Raw genomic sequence first — 18053 nt, 5'->3', positions numbered from 1 at the left:
ATTTGACTTTGTGCTCGGAAGTGTCGAAAGAGTTTACATTGGTCGGAATCGGAGGCGTTAAAAGGGACTATCTACAGCCGTTGGATGGGTTTTAGGTGATGTTTTTTACGAATGAGATCTGTTGAGGCGTCACTGTCCGTATATTTTTTGTCTTGACTCATGATTTAATAACCTCGTTAATTGTGGGGGTTTATCGTAAAATGCGTAATAATTTTTTATTGAAAAATGATAACCTTAAAAATTCATTTAAAAAATTTTACAAAAAATTTAAATAAAAATAATTAATATTTTAATAATTTTTTTCTTTCTTTATAAATAAAAAAAAAAAAAAAAAAAAAAAAAAAGTCCCAGCCGTGAAACTTTTCTTTTTATATATATTGAATTCAACCAAAAGTAGCGAAGCTTAGCCAAGCCATGATTTCATCAAATTTTCTAGTCCCCATCTTATCTAAAATTTCCCAATCTTATCCCAATCTTATCTAAAATTTCCCAAATAAGATGCAATAATTAGCTTATATATTATAAAAATAATTCTCAAAAAAATTATCTTAAATATTTTTTGTAAGGACTCAGTTTAGAAAGGTTCCCCAATAATACATTTTTAGAGAGTGGATCGATAGTTTAGGCCCTAACAGACTAGAAACGGAATATAAATCCCCTCTTCTTCCCTTGAAGGGGAGTGAGCCCAGTTTACAACTAAGGATAGCTCCTCGGCACTCGTCCGAGGAGATCCCTTCCCAGAAACAGGCATAACTTCTTAGCCCTTCTCTGTCATTCTCTTTTCCTTTTTTTGGACTTGATTGCTTTGCTCGCCTCTCTTATATAGTTCTCTTCCTCTTATCCCCTTCTTCCTTCTGTTGATCATCCATTAGTTTTCCCTCTGACCGTCCGTCCCATCACAGGTCTTATCCGTACTCAAGTGGCTCACCATAATCGATGTTGCCCTGTCAAGGGGTTACATCCTCATTAATGCGGCCAGGGGGGTTAGGTGAGCGCATTCAATGCAGAGGTGACAGCTCGCCTAAGGCTTGCTCCTTCGCCGTGCTCCCGTCGCCGACGCGTGGCACTGGGCCCTCTCCTCCTCAGATATTCAAGGAGTCTCCTTTGGTGGGTTGGTGCTCGTATTCTTCCGAAGTCTCGGACGCCCAAGGACGAGGTCATCCTCGGATATGTTCCTCGGGGGTTGGTCCTCGCACTTTCATCCTCGGACCCTTCATGCATCCTCTGCGTGAGCCATTGGGCCTAGCTTGGAGTGGGCCAAGGCCACCTGTTTTTCTGGCCCTACAATAACCCCTCAAAATCTTGCTGCACGCATCCTCGGGCGGGGAGAAGGATTTTGACATCCTCGGCCTTACCCCCCGTCAGCACTGGGGTCTATTCATCTGCCCTAGGCACGTCGCTGACATTTCGGAGCGCGTAACGTGCCCATCATTAAATTCAGGCGGCTTCGTGCTCTCCACGTCTAATGAGGCGTTACCAATCCAACGGTGAAAGTTTGTCTCGCATTTATGGGCGGAAAAACCCTCATAGCTCTTCGATTTGGGGTATAAATACCCATACGAACCACTTCTTCATGTTCCTTATTTGCAATCAAGCATTCTCGCGCATCCTTCCTGAGTTCAGACACACTCTTACTTACATCTACAGCACAAAAAGCCTGTCCGAGGAGCTCATCCTCTTCCCAGTAAGTCGCTCTATCCCTCTCTGAGCTCTCTCCCTCTTTACCCCTTCTTCTACTTCGCCTGTTCTTTCTTAGTTCTTTTAGGCGTCAACTGGGATGGGTAGGTTTAAGAAATACGTCGATACTGAGGAGGCGATGGAGAAATTCATCGCCGACTACAGAATTTTCGGCAATGTAGGTCTGAGATACTGTGAGGACGAGGACTGGCGCTTACACAGACGGGAGGGCGAGGTGGTAATTCCCATTGTCGCCTTCCTTGAAGTGGGGATGACGATCCCCATGGGGCCGGTGATGAGGGACTACCTCATGCACTTCCGGTTGGCCCCTACCTAGTGTGGGATAAACGTCTTTAGAATTCTGGGCTGTGTGAACGCCCTAAACGAGAAGATGGGGCTAAGGTTGACCCACCATGACGTGAACTGGTGCTATAACCTTCAGCTCCTTAAGGGCAAGTCTTATTACCTGAAGACGAGAGACAACAGGGTGCGGCTCATCCAATGCCTCCTCGAGTCCAGCAAGGGGCTAAACAAGGATTTCCTCATCGTGTCGGGGGAGTGGCACGATGGCCTTCACTGCCCAACAACAGAGGGAATACCAGGTGGGGCAGTGGGAAATAGGAGGGGTTTCAAGTTCTCGTCTTTTTTCTTCCTCCTTTTTTTTTTTTTTTTTACAAACGCGGTGGTGCTTTCCGTTTGCAGACCCACACGCTTTTGAGCGCCACTTCCATTTGGTCAACCGGGAAGATTTGTAGAAGGTGCTGAGGGCGTCGGTTTATATAAACGAGGACGACAATCAAGTTAGGGCGGCCCAATAAATCTTGGGGTATAAACCTGTCCAGAAATCATTCCTGGTTCCAAAGCACGTGATTCGAGCCAACGATCCTCGGCTTCAGAGGATTACTGTGACCGAGGACGAGTTTCACCTCCCCGAGGAGCCCTCAAAATCAGAAGTTGTTACTGTAGCCGTCCCTTCTTCTTCCCAAGCATTCGCCGAGGCTGCCGAAGAGGATCCAGAGAGAGAGGAGGACACGTTCGACGTTTTCGCACAGCTTGATCAGTCCGAGGACCCTCCTGGGGACTTGGGCGACCCTTGTTTGACCGAAGCAGACCTCCTTGCTTCAGAAGCCCCTCTTCTGCCAGCGATGGGTTACAAGAGGAAGCCCACCACCAGCTTGTTGAACCTAATTGAAGGCCAACCAGGAAAGTCCCAGCAGAAGCTTCCCCCTCCTCCTCCGAAGACTAGGTCGACTTCCGCTCAGCAGAAGTTTCCCCCTCCTCCTCCTCCTCCTTTCCAAACAGGCCTGCCTTCTGAGACCGTGCCTGCCGACCCCAAGAAGAAGAGGGATAAGGGCAAAATGCCTATGGAGGATAAGACGATGTCCTTGCAGGAGGAGGACAACACTCTGCGGCCGTCCAAGCAGCTTAAGATAGGCGGCAAAAGTCAGGACAGGCAGGTCGACACCACCTCGTCCGAGGCCCACGCCTGGCTCCCAGCCCCAATGCTCCATAGGGAGCCCCTGAAGGATGATACCTCCCCCAGGGACTTCAATGAGGGCGAAGGTGTGCACGTGGCCGATGCGCTGGAGAGGTGCCTGCTGCTCCCGGAGGACATGGCCGAGCTGAACTCTTTGAGGAGCAAGCAAATCTTCTTCAGCCTTAAGCGATATATGGGGATGGTAAGGGCTATAACTTCGACTCTCCTCCCTTTCTTTTCCTTTTCCCCCTTTTTTCTTTGTTGGGCTTATAGTGCATCGGTTACTCTGGCAGGCTGTCCAGGCCATCTATAGGTTGGAGGGGGCGGCGAACGACCAAAGGAAGGCCCTCGACCAGGAGTGTGATTAGCGCTTTCAGGCCACCCTGGCTCTGAAGAATTCCGAGGCCGACCTCGCCAAGGCCCAAGAGGACTTAAAGGCGATGACCAGGGCTCAGGACAGTGTAGTGTCTGGTCTTGAGGGTGCCCAGAACCAGTCCAAGGAGTAGACAAGGCACCTGGGCAAGGCAGAGGAGCAGTTGCAAATCGCGAGGGATCTGATCGCATATCTGCAGGCTAAGGTAACTGCGGTCGAGGAGGCCCAAAGGGAGGCAGAGTGGGCCAGAGACCAGGCTTGGCGGGCTAAGGACAAGGCAAATTTTGGCAAGGCGATGGCCCTGACTGCCAAGGAGGAGGCTGAGACCGCAGCCTACGCTGAAGGGGTGGTTGAGGTAGAGACCCTCTATAAAGCTCAAGTCCCGGGGGTATGTAGGCGATACTGCTCCCAGGTCTGGGCTGAGGCCTTCAAACAAGCTGGGGTGGAGGCCTCATCCGACCTGTGGAAGGCGGAGAGAGTGTACTAGCCCCCTGCTATCCACGAGGTCGCCCTTGATGGCGTTAAGGCTGGGGAGATTGTTGAGGAGGTGGGGGCTGCTGAACTAAGGGGGCATCCGAGCAAGGAGGTGCCCCAAGAGATAGTGGAGGTCCCTTCCGATGCTCAAATTCCCCCCACCGAGAAAGCAGCTGTTCTCGCCGTGCCCTTTCAGGGCGTCCCCTTAGGCCAGGGCTCGGAGGACCCAGGGGTTGCCCTTGTCCAGCCTGAGCAGAAGGAGTAGATTCCCTGGCGCCTTGGTTCATCCTGCTTTTGTCGCTTGCTTGACCCTTGTCTATGCCTTTATGTCATTTTACTTTATTTTGTTATTCTTCTCTCTTCTATTTTTATATAAGGTGGCTCTTGCCACACGACCTCTATGGACACTTTGTTGTAATGGGAGTTTAATTTCCCTTTCTATTTATTTTAATTGCTTATTTGTTTACACGCTGCCTGCTTTCCCTCTTTTCTTTTGATTTGCATGATTTTAGCTTGAATTATATGTCGGCCAATTGCGCTAGTGACAATGATAAGGGGAAAGAATGTATGCATGGGCAGTCCTCTTACGTCTCAAGGGTTAGGTAGGGCTTGATCCTTTCCTGACTTAGGATATTTTGAAGTAGTTAGTTTCCCCATAGGATTGAGTCTGAGGACCATGCAATGCCTTGGTTCTGTCTAACACTTAAGATATTTTGAAGTAGTTAGTTTCCCCGTAGGCCTGAGTCCGAGGACCATGCAATGCCTTGGTTCTGTCTAACACTCCCATTCTTCTGTAAGTATCTAGTTTCCCCACAGGTTTGAGTCTGAGAACCATGCAATACCTTGGTTCTGCCTAGTACCCAGGTATAGCTGAGTGGTTAGTTTCCCCATAGGCTTGAGTCCGAGGACCATGCAATGCTTTGGTTCTGTCTAACGCTTCCATTCTTCTGTAAGTATCTAGTTTCCCCATAGGTTTGAGTCCGAGGACCATGCAGTACCTTGGTTCTGTCTAGTACCCAGGCATAGCTGAGCGGTTAGTTTCCCCATAGGCTTGAGTCTGAGGACCATGCAATGCCTTGGTTCTGTCTAACGCTTCCATTCTTCTGTAAGTATCTAGTTTCCCCATAGGTTTAAGTCTGAGGACCATGCAATACCTTGGTTCTGTCTAGTACCCAGGTATAGCTAAGCGGTTAGTTTCCCCATAGGCTTGAGTCCGAGGACCATGCAATGCCTTGGTTCTGTCTAACACTTCCATTCTTCTGTAAGTATCTAGTTTCCCTATAGGTTTAAGTCCGAGGACCATGCAATACCTTGGTTCTGTCTAGTACCCAGGCATAGCTGAGCGGTTAGTTTCCCCATAGGCTTGAGTCCGAGGACCATGCAATGCCTTGGTTCTGTCTAACGCTTTCATTCTTCTGTAAGTATCTAGTTTCCCCATAGGTTTGAGTCTGAGGACCATGCAATACCTTGGTTCTGTCTAGTACCCAGGCATAGCTAAGCGATTAGTTTCCCCATAGGCTTGAGTCCGAGAACCATGCAATGCCTTGGTTCTGTCTAATGCTTCCTCTCTCGGGTCGAACTATGGCCTTACACGTGGCGTTGACCTCGCCTTCCATTCAAGTCCCCATCTTTTTCATTTACGAGGCGTCCCTTGGCCGTTCGCGCTCCGCGCTTGAAGTTTCGGTGCGCGAGACACGCCTTCATTAATATCCTCGTGAATTGATACAAATCCAGCGGTCTACGGTCCCCTTGGGATTCGGTATCTTCGTGATTAGTACTGTTGATAATTCTCTTTTCGAATTCTGTGTGGATTAATTCCCACCAGTCTTCATCCTTTATATAAGGCTTTCCGGGGGAAAGGTTTCTCCACACTCCATGAACTTCCCAACGCAACTAGAAACATGTCCCTTCAGCTCCCCGAGTCCCTTCAATAACCCTGCCAGGATTGTGACCAGAGTTGGAAAAGATGGGGCGGCCCTGGGCGGGTGTGAGGACACACGGGCCAAGAGCCGTCGTGACCGCAGCCCCCACTAGGCTTCTGGTGCGGCAGAGTCTAGGCGTAACCCTATGGTGCCCTGCGTGGTGGCCAGGAGGGATGTCCCTGAAGTACCTAACGTTCCTCCCCGAGGCGCACCCCTGTCGGAGGAGACGCGCGAAATCATGTCATGGCTGGTGCCCGAGTGTTGCTGTTTCCAACGGCCGACGCTCGTGAGGATTGGAGAGAATCGAGGGAACGTCATGGGGGAGGGCTTCCCGGAGCACCTGCGTCGGCTCCTCTCTTTGTTCCAGCTCCGCCGCACCGGACAAGGAGTTGTTGGTGGCCTTGAAGAAGGCTAGCCTCAGCCCCATTCCCTCTAGCTAGTTTTAGAACAGGTTCATCTGGGCCTCTGTTTGTAGAATTAGCTTGTAAAGTTAGTTGTAAAACACGCCTGCCTAAGCCTCTGTTTGTATCTTGTACCTTTTTGTTTAATAAAATAATATGAAGTTCCTTTTCTTTTCTGTTGAATCTTATATTTTGGACCTTCTGCTTTTCTGCAATGTTTGTTTGTTTTCATATTTTTTTTATGCGTCGCCACCAACCTTCTGTAAAATGACTACTTAGGAACGATCGCCCGTTGCGCCTGCTAGTGCACTAATCCTTCCCACAGACAGCGCCAATTGTAGGACTCAATTTAGAAAGGTTCCCCAACAATACATTTTTAGAGAATGGATTGAAGGTTTAGGCCCTAACAGACTAGCAACGGAATACAAACCCCCCTTCTTCCCTTGAAGGGGAGTGAGCCCAGTTTACAACTAAGGGTAGCTCCTCGGCACTCGTCCGAGGAGATCCCTCCCCAAAAACAAGCATGACTTCTGAGCCCTTCTCTGTCATTCTTTTTTCCTTTTTTTTCCCCTTGATTGCTTTGCTCGCCTCTCCTATATAGTTCTCTTCCTCCTATCCCCTTCTTCCTTCTGTTGATCATCCATTGGCCTTCCCTCTGACCGTCCGTCCCATCACAGGTCTTATCCGTACTCAAGTGGCTTACCACGATCGATGTTGCCCTGTCAAGGGGTTACATCCCCATTAATGCGGCCAGGGGGGTTAGGTGAGCGCATTCAATGCAGAGGTGACAGCTCGCCTAAGGCTTGCTCCTTCGCCGTGCTCCCGTCGCCGATGCGTGGCACTGGGCCCTTTCCTCCTCGGATATTCAAGGAGTCTCCTTTGGTGGGTTGGTGCTCGTGTTCTTCCGAGGTCTCGGACGCCTGAGGACGAGGTCATCCTCGGATATGTTCCTCGGGGGTTGGTCCTCACACTTTCATCCTCGGACCCTTCATGCATCCTCGGTGTAGGCCATTAGGCCTGGCTTGGAGTGGGCCAAGGCCACCTGTTTTTCTGGCCCCACATTTTTAATAATTAATTATCTTATATATATTAGATATATTCATTATCCATTTTTTTAGATATAATTTCAATTTATAGCATTTACTCGATAATAATTATTTTTTAAAGACATGAATTTATAAGTAGAATTCACTAAAAATAATTTTTCCTAAATAATAGAGTAAAGGAAAGTTAACAAATGTACTAAAGATATTTTGTAACATCATCTTATTATCTTATGATATCATAAAATAATTATTTTATAACGTCATCTTATAAAATGTCCTTTTTCTTATAAAGAAAAACTTATGAAATGTCCATCTCATATTTGGTAGATTTCACCTATTTGTATGGAACTCATATTTATTATTTAGAACCCAACCCTAGTGGTCAGGGGAGGTCCTTTAATCCAAAGACTAGGGGCCAATGTTAGGGATCTACAAATTGTGGACAAACCAATCTTTACCTTATGACACTATTTTATGGGATGTCCATCTCAAATTTAGTAGATTTCACATATTCACAAATTATGAGAGGGAATAAAAGATGCTCCATGAGATAATTCATACAAATAATTTTCCCTCCATGAACCTCACAACTGTATATAACTCATACCTTATGAGATAAAAGGATGCATTAATGAAAAACATGAGATAGCTTCTCAATAAAATGAGCACATATATTTAGTAGGATTTTTTTTTTCCTTTAATAATAAGAGTTAATGCTTAAATTACTAATTTTTATGGAGTAATAATGACATTACTATGAATGTTTTTTGACTCTTAGATCTATTAGTAATCAATGGTCTATAAAAGGTGTAACTTATAAAGTTACATATTTTTTACACCGTAAATTTTTAAAAGATCTAACGATTGAAAAAACATCATTAAATGTTATTCCTTTTCCCCTCACTACCTAATTAATAATATAATATATATTTTTTTTCTCTATTTCCTTATTAATTTCTTTCCATACTTTTTTTTTTCCTTTTTCTTTCCACCCGTAGAGCACAATATCATTTTTTTTTTTCTTTCCAGCCATTGAAGAGCACTATATAGTTTTGGTGTGGGCAGAAACTTCAATATGAGTTTGTTTGTTTTTTTTTTTTTACAAGATAGAAATTATACTATAACCTGATTTAAGTGTATATGTGTGTGAAACTCTTCTCTAGAGACTTGAACCCCAGTCCTTACCCCCCACACCCTACAAAGTATTTATACTTGTGAAGTGACCACCGCACCAAAAGTGTGCGGTGGTGTATGAGTTTTGAATTTGAGATGTTTTGTTACTTTTATATTAAGACTTTGCTTTATTTCTATAGCTAACAAGCAACACATGCATAGTCTTTGCGTGTTGGTTTGAGTTTTAGTCTTTAGATACACTATTGTATTTAAAAAATCATACTAACATTTCTGCTGTGCGCCTGTGCCCACAACGAAACTATGAGATGGGTTATAATAACCTAAAAGAAATAAATACAAAAAGCCCATTGATATAAAAAATAAATAAATAAAGGAAAGAGGGAAGTGCTAGAGGTTTAATTTAGCAGGAAAAGAAAAATGATAAAACATGGACGCGACTTCGATTCCGCTGTTAAAAGCAATGAAAGAAAAGTTCAATGTTTTTTCATTCCCAATATTTATTCAGGAAGTTGCTTAGAAGAGTCCAAATTCTCTGTCTCATCAATTGTGCTCCACTTTATGTTCCACCAATAAAATTTGAACAGCTAGCATTTCTCATTAAATGAGGCTAGTTGTCTCATTTAATGAGAAAGGCTAGCTGTTCAAATTTTATTGGTGGAACATAAAGTGGAGTACAATTGATGAGACAGAAGATTTGGACTCTGCTTAGAAGAAGAAGAATGGCGAGTCTAAATCCTCTGTACCACTTTTTGTATACCACTTTATGTTCCACCAATCACTACTTGCCATGTTTTCATTTTACTTTCCATATAGAATAACTGAAGTTTAAAATGGAAAGCAATCATACACATGGTAAATAGTAATTTGTGGAATATAAAGTGGTACACAAAAAGTGGTATAGAGGATTTGGACTCAAGAATGGCTGGATTTGGAGGGTGGAGAGACTCATTTAATGATTCATCACTTATTTTTAGAAAGTTGATGAGATGGCTAATAACGTGTTTTTAACGGTTGGATTTAATAAAAAAAAAAATATATATATATATATATGTATATATATATATAACTTGATCATAAATTCATAATTATGCTATCTCATTTAACAACATAAATTCATAAAAGGTTTTTTTCTCCTTGACCAAGTACAGCTAGAGTGTTTTATGCCAAAGTATTACCTTTTTAGAAAGAGATTAAATTCTATAAGGATGTAGTGTAAAACTCATATTTTACTCCTCCAATCCTAACATGCCACATCATCTTATCACATATTTAAGAATAAACACAATCACACTCAATCAATTCTAATACCCATATATAAATCCAACCAAATTGGGAATCTATTGAGATGTTATTAGGTATGATAGGATGTATTGAATTTTAATAAATTTTAAATAAAATGCTAATGTGGCAATCACTTATTGGATGGTGTAAAACATAGGTTTTACACCCCATCCTTATAGAATTTAATCTCTTTCAGGAAACCGAGTTTCAATATATATCTTATAAAAACAATATCTCTCTATAATTTGTGAAAAATAGGGATTAATATAAGTTTTAATTAACTCAACTAGTAAAAAATTTTATCATCAAATAAGGGATATGATTTCAAATATTACACATGAAAATTGAAGTACTAACGTGCTTTATTTAATTGTCTTTTGATTTCAAATATTACACATAAAAATTGAAGTATTAACGTGCTTTATTTAATTGTCTTTTTTCACATAGTCAATGAGCAGGCTAGCAGCGATTAAGCTATGGTTTTTGTTGTCCCAAAAAATGACAAGGTGGAAACAGTTTTAAAAAGGGAAAACACTTATTTGTTGGCCCTCATTGATTCTCTCTCTCTCTTTCTCTCTCTTATTATTTAAATTACAAATCCACATTGGTCTTTGTTATTTATTAAAAAAAAAAAAAAAAAAACTCCACATTTTACCTAACCAACCACCAAAATATTTCACATCAATCTATGAATAATTATATAAAATTCATTCATAACTATCATAGCCACGTAAATTTACACAGACGCTATTTATTTTGTATTTAGTTTTTTATTTTTTCTTTATGTATCATGAATATGAAGAAAGAGAGTAAAGTTGGTGTGTATGAATAAAAATAAACAATTAAAAAATCAATAATTTTTTTTGATATTTAATGAAGTAGAGTTTAAAATAAATAATATGATATGAGTATTATGTAAGATTTTTTTTTTTTAAATGTTATTTTCTTAAAATAAATAGAAAAATTTGCATGAACTATTATGAATGCTTCTTAGGTTTTTACTTGCGCTGGTGCTTAGGTTTCTGTAGGGTTAGGATTTGTGGGTCAAGCCCAAAAATAATAAATTTGTAGAGCGTGGGTGATAGAACTAGGTTAACTATGGAGCTAACAACGGTTGATCACAACATACAAGTACAAACCAGCATAAAAATACACGTAAAGACTAAGTAAGTTCAAGTCCGAAGAGGCGTATGATAGATTGAATACAGGTTACAATTCTTTTTTTTTGTTCTCCCCCCCCCCTCATTAGGATCCCTTCTTCTTTATATATCTTCCTCCACTACTATCCCCATCGTCCACTTGTTCTTCATCCAGCTCCTTACTTGAGTGCATGTCATGTATCTCCCTTATCTTTTGTGAATGACAGTAACTCCAGTTGTACTGTTTAGAGGTCCTCTCTACATAAATGCGGTCAGAAAAGTTGCTGCAATGCATTTAATACGGTGGTGGCGGCTTTTCCTTTTAGATATTTCTCCGTTCCTCTTATCTCCATGCGTGTCTAAAGTTTATCCAAATCGCTGAAGTCACTAGTATATTCATTTGAACCCCCCAGATATTTATATGACCCCAAAATCCTTTCATCCGAGGATGATCGTCTCTTCGGAACACTGATGCTCTCTTCGGACAGAGTTTCATCACCCCCATGTATCCTTCTTTCACGCGAAATACCCCTTGACAATTTTATCCTCCTCGGACATACAATAATCTTCATCTTGGGTTTTAGGCCCACTAGGTATGGCTGGGCTTTACCCCCCCAACAGTTTCTATTATGAAATTTGCATAGTTGTGCTGTTACCATTGTTCTTAGTGAAGCCATGATTTCATCGCAATCTCTACTCTAGTCCATGCTTTTATTTACATTTTACCTAAATTTTGCCAAATAAGATGGAATAGTTATCTTATATGATTTTTATAAATAATTATTATAATAATATATATATATATATTAAATATATGCATGATCCATCTTATATGATAAAATTTTAATTCATAGTATCAACTTAACAGTGATTATTCTTTATCAGTAAGCCAAGACACTAATTGATATGTAAAATCCACCATAAATTATATAAAAAAATCCACCATAAATAATTTATCCTATATAATAAAGTAATTATCTTATGACACATCTTGTGGAAGTTCCAACTCCCATTTGTTTTATAAAAAATAAAAATAAGTACAACAAAAGTGGAAAACATTTTCTACTATTCAAAAGTAAAAACCATTTAACTCTAAAGGGTTGGTTTAGTGGTTTCTAAGGCCTCATGATATCCATGAGATTTTAGGTTTGAAAATTCTCGCCAATATCTTGGCAGAAATAATTTTCTAAAATGTTATATATTTAGCAAACTACCACAAATAAACTAAAATTTTATTTTCTTAATCAAGGTTTATATTCACGAATGAAAGTTTTGGTCATATACTTATTTGAAAGTAAAAAAAGTGTATGTCAAATAAATTTTTTTTTTTTTTTTACACATTGCAACCAAATAGAAATCAAGAAAGATTCATTTTTCAAAAAATGCTTTCTATAAATTAAAAAAAAGAAAGAAAAAGATTAAGATGAATAAAATAAAATATAAGCCTCAATTGGGCCCAATTCTCACTTTGAATCATAAATGCACCCAATTTCTGAAGGATGAGATTGGGCCGAGCGTGAGTTTGTTCCATTTTCTTCTTGGGCTGTCAGTGTGTGTCTCTGTTTCTTTCTTTTTTTTGGTTGTTTTTATTTCAGGTATTTTCAGCTATAGACCACCACTGAACCTTTGAACAGAGAGAGAGAAAGAGAGAGAAATATGGCAGGAGGGCATGGAGCGGGAACTACTTATAAGGGCATCACGGTGCATCAACCAAAGCGCTGGCACTCCATCACCGGCAAGGGCATGTGCGCTGTCATGTGGTCAGTGTAGTGTTTGACCTTCATTTCTTCTTTTTCAATTTGTTTTTCTATTAATCGAACCCTAATTTTGTTTTTCACATCCTCTAATCAATTTCTTACTATCATCTACTAATTCAGTATCTAAGATCTGCTTACTTCGTGTTATTTTAGTGTAATCTAGGTTCTTCGCTGTTTTTCTCAGGATCTGAAATGTGCAAACGCTATATAGAATTACTGAACCAAATTTATTTTTGATTTGGTGGAAATCTGTGTTATAAATTATAAGTGGGTTTTAGCTGTAAATACTAAAAACATAGACCCAAAAAAAAAAAAAAAAATCTTGATGGGTTTCAGGATTCAACAACGGGGTTTTCGGAGCTTAGTTTATTTTTAGTATATAAACTTTGCCAAATAAATGAATGTTGACAATGATGGTATGTGTCCATGGTTTTTTTTTTTTTTTTTTTCTTTCTTAATTGTGACTTTAATTTTCGGGTGTGTTTATGAACTTTATTGGAATTTGATATTTCAGGTTTTGGATTCTGTACAGAGCCAAACAAGATGGTCCTGTAGTACTGGTAAGAGTCAATTTTGTTTCAGCTTTCTCTGTATTTGATGCCTCTTTCTTTATAATATGATTTTTTGAATTTTTTTTTTTCCTCATGTTTCATCTTTAGGGTTGGCGACATCCTTGGGAGGGCCATGGTGATCATTCCCATGGCGATGAGCATGAACATTAGGTCTGTTGTATCTTTCTTTGCTTTTAGCTACTAAAAATTGGATGCCTAGTTTTCATGAAGTGCTTTATCTACTGTTCAATCAAAAGGGTTGATCCACTCTTTGGTACTTGTTTAAAAACTACTAGAGGAAGTCTTATTGCTTTCATTTGATTGTTTATTAATGAGAGCGGAATTCCTCCTTATAGGCTATACTTACAAATATGTTTTGTTTGAATTAAAGACTAGGTTTTGTGTTAAAATGGGTCATGCTTGATGGCATATATGGATGCATATACATATTCTAAATATTGCTTGTATATTGGGAAATTACTGTAGTACACTGAAAAGAACCTGGCATTTGAAACTCTTTGACTAAATATGTATAGGTTAATTCTAACAGATTGCAATTTAGCTTTTAAACCAACATTCTAGGAGGAATTGTTGTATACTTGTATATTCTGTATTGTGTAGTAAGTTGACTATTTCTTTTAAGTTTGAAATATTAGATAGTCATTGCTTATCTCTTATACATTTGTCTATTAAGACAGGCAGGCAATAGAGAAGGGAAAAAAGAAGGGTTTCTTTTTTGGAAAAGGTTTGTCTCTGAACATGTTTGGATCCTTGGGCTCCAACCACCAATAGAAAGATGACATGTATTCCGACTCACTTGGTTGGTTGGGTTAAGCTGATGTCATCTTCCTATTCTTGGTTGGAGCCCAAGTCTCCGAACATGTATGGAGCCAAATTTTGTCCTTTTTTTTTGGAGGGGGTGGGGAGGGGGTGTTTGGGGAAGGATTGAAAAATTTTTATTAGAAAAGTATTCGAGAAGTGAAACCCTTGCCTTCTCTATCTATCAACTTGTGAGCCTCTTTTGGAAACTCATGAGGAAAACAAACAATCTTCAAACTTTCAATATCAGTATAAAAACTGGTAAAGTAATTAGCCATAGACTTCGTTTCTCTATAAACACGATGAATTTACCAGAAAAACAACAAGTGTAAAACGTTCAGTCATAAGTTGGCAATACCCTTTCACTTTCTGTGGATTCAGCACTTTTTTTTTTAAAGGATCATCTCAGTACGAGTCTGTATCCATGTTACAGTCCTTTTCCACTTATAACCCAAGCCTAAATTCCTAACTGTCCCCAATTCATCATGCAACACTAAGGCAGGTTAAATTCTTCTTAGATAACAAGCCATCCGGATTCAGCAACCAAATTCCTTCAGGAGGAGGGATACACCTACCTCTCTCTCTCGATAAGTAATAAGATTTTATTGAAGAAAATAAGCTACCTTATGCATACAAGATGTATGTGTAAGAGCATCCACATTGGTGGAGCTATAACTTTAGCTTTTGACATGACAAAAAATTATTTTATCTATTTTATCTTCTCACTTTACAAAACATCCAACATCAGCTTAACCATCACAATAAAATAATATATCTATTTCAATAAACAACCATCACAACCGCTGCCACCGGTCAACCACCACTTCACACAACCCACCACCACCACGGGTCAACCACCACTTCACACAGCCCACAACTAGAACCACCAAAATCAGCCCACAACTGCCCAAGAAAATCAACCCACAACCACAAAAATAAAACCCACGGCAACCCAAGCCAACTTAGCCAAGAAAATCAACACACAGCCACAAAAGAAAAACTTAGGCAAGATCCACCGCAACACGACCCACGAACCCCACGGCACAAACCGATGACCCACCACAACACAAACTGGTGACCCACCACTGTGTGACCCACAAATCAACAAAACCCATTTAACCATCAGCAAAACTCATTCATCAACCATCAACAAACCCCATTCATCAATCATCAAAAAAAAAAAACCCATTCATCAAAATAAAAATAGAACCCATCAACATAAAACCCATCAATAGAACTCATCAACAAAACCCAGTCACAGCGAAAACGCCATTTTGTCAATCTCGGTGACAAAATCAAAACCCAACACCGGCGATCATGGGTCTTGGTGTTTGAGATGGAAAAGATTGAGAGACAGAGTAGAGGAAAAATGAGATAGCAGAGAGAGAGGGGTGGAGAACGAAGTGATCAGTTGATGCTGGGTAGGGGCTTCGGTCGGCGTTGGGCAAAGGCTTGGGTCGGCGGTGAGTGGAGGAATTGGAGCTTGCAACGGGAAGAAATGAAGAGTGTGAGGACTGAGGGGAGAGAGGAGCAACGGGTAGAAATGAAAAAAAAAAAAAAATCTAACCATCGGTGTGAACACAACATAAAATAATATAATATATATATATATAAATAACCCTTGAGCTACAGTGCACAGCCATCTTTGGCTATGCACTGTAGCTGAGAAGCCAAAATTTTTGGCTATAGAGCTCCATCACTGCAGCTCCACTTTTGTGATTAGTGGTGCTAAAAATAGCAATATAGCTTTTTAGCACCGCCAATGTGGATGCTCTAATATAGGGTATATAGCCAAAGAATTACAATTGAATAGGAATTCCAAATGGAAAGAAAGAGAACCAATTAAGTAAACGACATTGTCAAAATTGGTAGGCCCTAAATGCAAGACCAATCAAACAAAGTCCTAATAAAAGATGACTTCAGTTGGACCACTGAGACTTCTGTGCAATCAAAAGTGCTGTGATTTCTCTCCATAATATCCATTGCAAGCATACTGGGCTCAAATCCCAAACAAATGATGAGTGTTTACCAAATCAATTTCTCCAACCACTTAACAACACTCTCTAGAATCACCCAATGGACACCAATCATAAGGAAGACAAAAACCCTTAGATCGTGTGCAACAACACAATGCAACAGGAGGCTGCCATAGTCTCCCCACTTTTCCTACACATACAGCACCAATTAACCATGCTATAGGCTCTCTTCATAAGGTTGTCATATGTTAGGGTCTCTCCCCAAGCTACTGTCAAAACAAGCACTAACCAATCTATTTTTTGTTTTGTAAGCCAACACAAACATTCCATTTATAGGAGCTTCTTTTTTTCAGCAGTAGCAGGCTAGCAGCCACCTCGAGGATACCAGAACATTTGAGTTGCAAATCCTCCCCAAGTTTCTAGACCAAACTCACATCTAAAATGCGAATTTCAAGATTATACATTTGAGCTTGTTATTTTCAGCAGTAACAGCCACCTTGAGGATACCAGAACCTTAAGGAACTTTTTGCTTTTTTTATTTGATTTATTTGTCATTAGATTTGAATCTTTATTCTTTGAAGAATGGTGAAAATTTGGCATGTAATGAAAAATGTTAAGCTGCTCATGGAGAATGAGGGAGGTTAATTTTTATTGTACTAATAAAAAAGATCAAGGGGGGAGTTATTTTAGAAAGATGTCCACTTAGGGTATAATTTATAATACGCAGGATCATGCATCTGGGCAATATTGAGCAAAAAAGATGAAATTCCTCAATTTTTTCTTGTTTGACTTGTGTGCTCCGTGAAGGTTTAATAATATGGAACTTAATAATTTTATCAGCTATAATTAAATTTTTTTTTTTTTTTAGTTCTATCCTTTTGAAATGTGCCAATGTATAAGAAAGATTATGTTTGAACTTTGAATTATAGGTGAATGTAATGATACTTGGTTAGCTTCATTACATGATACTCAAAAAGGTTATTGGTACGGCTGCTTGTTTAGGATGATCAATAGACTATAGCCCGTAGATGAGAGTGATAGCTGTGCCTACTTCCAGAAATATGAGAGATTCAAAATAACTACTATCCAATGTGTGTTTGTTCATATCCTGTCAATGTTCATGCATGAATTCCTTCTTTACAAGAGGTAGCTGGCAATGAGTTGCACCATGATTTGGTGGACAAATGCTTACTAAGCTCCTCTCAGTTGTATATTTAATTTGTAATAGTATAATCTGCAAAATAAATTGGACGAAACATGCTCAGATTCTATTATTTGCAGGCGTCCCATTGAGCTGAAATGACAGGACAAAGAATTCTGTTGGTGGGGTTCTTGGCACAAATTTATGTCAATTTTCTTTGTTTGTTTCAATAAAGTGATTGTGGAAAAGAGATTGTATGGGCAGGATGCGATGACTAATGAACTTCAAACTTCATTTCACCATGTCTGTGAGCATGAACATTACTTCGGTTTTAATGTGTTATTTACGTTCCTGACCTCCTATCCTTTCGTGTAATATATTTTTAAGCAGCAGGGAATCCTATCATTTTTCCATACCTATAGCTACCTGTTCTTGCCCAAAATAATGTCAATTTTTAACCTTATTGGCTTCTATTCATTTTAATTCAATTCATCGTTTATTTAGGAACATAATGCTCCCTCAAATTGAAATTACCGTAGGTTTGATTTATAGAAGAACAGGAAAAACAAGTTACAGAGATTTGTTTGGTACTCATATATTAGTCTGTAAGCACCTCTAAGTACTCCTAAGTTACCCAACCTCACTTTACATGAATAAAATCACTGATAGCGACGAGTGGGCCATAGTGGGGTAAATCGCTGGTGCAAGGGGTTTTTTCAAAGTGCAGGTACCCATACTTGAACTGGGGAGCACACCTAGTCAAACTTGGGACAAGCACTTTGAGATTAAGTGCCCAACCACTTGGCCAACTCACCTGGGTTATTCTAATTACTATTTATTACCTTAATAAGTTGTAAAAAAGATTTTGAAAAATGTAATATCCAT

The 18053-nt window shown here is 40.0% G+C and overlaps 1 protein-coding gene across 4 annotated transcripts; it reads left to right on the top strand.

Annotated features, from left to right (window-relative positions):
• Nucleotides 1–12508: 12508 nt before the first annotated feature.
• LOC112034174 (NADH dehydrogenase [ubiquinone] 1 beta subcomplex subunit 2) lies at nt 12509–17585 on the top strand. Of its 4 annotated transcripts, none has more exons than XM_065781374.1 (4): nt 12509–12684; nt 13196–13241; nt 13341–13403; nt 16957–17301. In XM_065781374.1, the coding sequence occupies exons 1-3, from the start codon at nt 12581–12583 to the stop codon at nt 13401–13403; spliced, it is 213 nt and encodes a 70-aa protein (XP_065637446.1). In that variant the 5' UTR covers nt 12509–12580; the 3' UTR covers nt 16957–17301. The 4 variants fall into 4 exon arrangements, with proteins under 4 accessions (XP_065637446.1, XP_023922737.1, XP_065637445.1 ...); XM_024066969.2 differs by lacking the exon at nt 16957–17301 and adding an exon at nt 16384–16858; XM_065781373.1 differs by lacking the exon at nt 16957–17301 and adding an exon at nt 16381–16858.
• The last annotated feature ends 468 nt before the right edge of the window (nt 17586–18053 follow it).

This window comes from Quercus suber, unplaced genomic scaffold, assembly GCF_002906115.3.
Source record: "Quercus suber isolate HL8 unplaced genomic scaffold, Cork oak 2.0 scaffold_265, whole genome shotgun sequence".
Classification (NCBI taxonomy): Eukaryota; Viridiplantae; Streptophyta; class Magnoliopsida; order Fagales; family Fagaceae; genus Quercus; species Quercus suber.
This window is presented reverse-complemented; position numbering and strand designations above follow the sequence as displayed.

What these genes read in the sequence shown, in the direction of transcription:
- LOC112034174 (XM_024066968.2), top strand. Translation starts at nt 12,581, where the DNA reads ATGGCAGGAGGGCATGGAGCGGGAACTACTTATAAGGGCATCACGGTG. An exon ending in GGCATGTGCGCTGTCATGTG is followed by an intron (nt 12,685 to 13,195) that starts GTCAGTGTAGTG and finishes TTGATATTTCAG; the next exon opens with GTTTTGGATTCTGTACAGAG. An exon ending in AAGATGGTCCTGTAGTACTG is followed by an intron (nt 13,242 to 13,340) that starts GTAAGAGTCAAT and finishes TTTCATCTTTAG; the next exon opens with GGTTGGCGACATCCTTGGGA.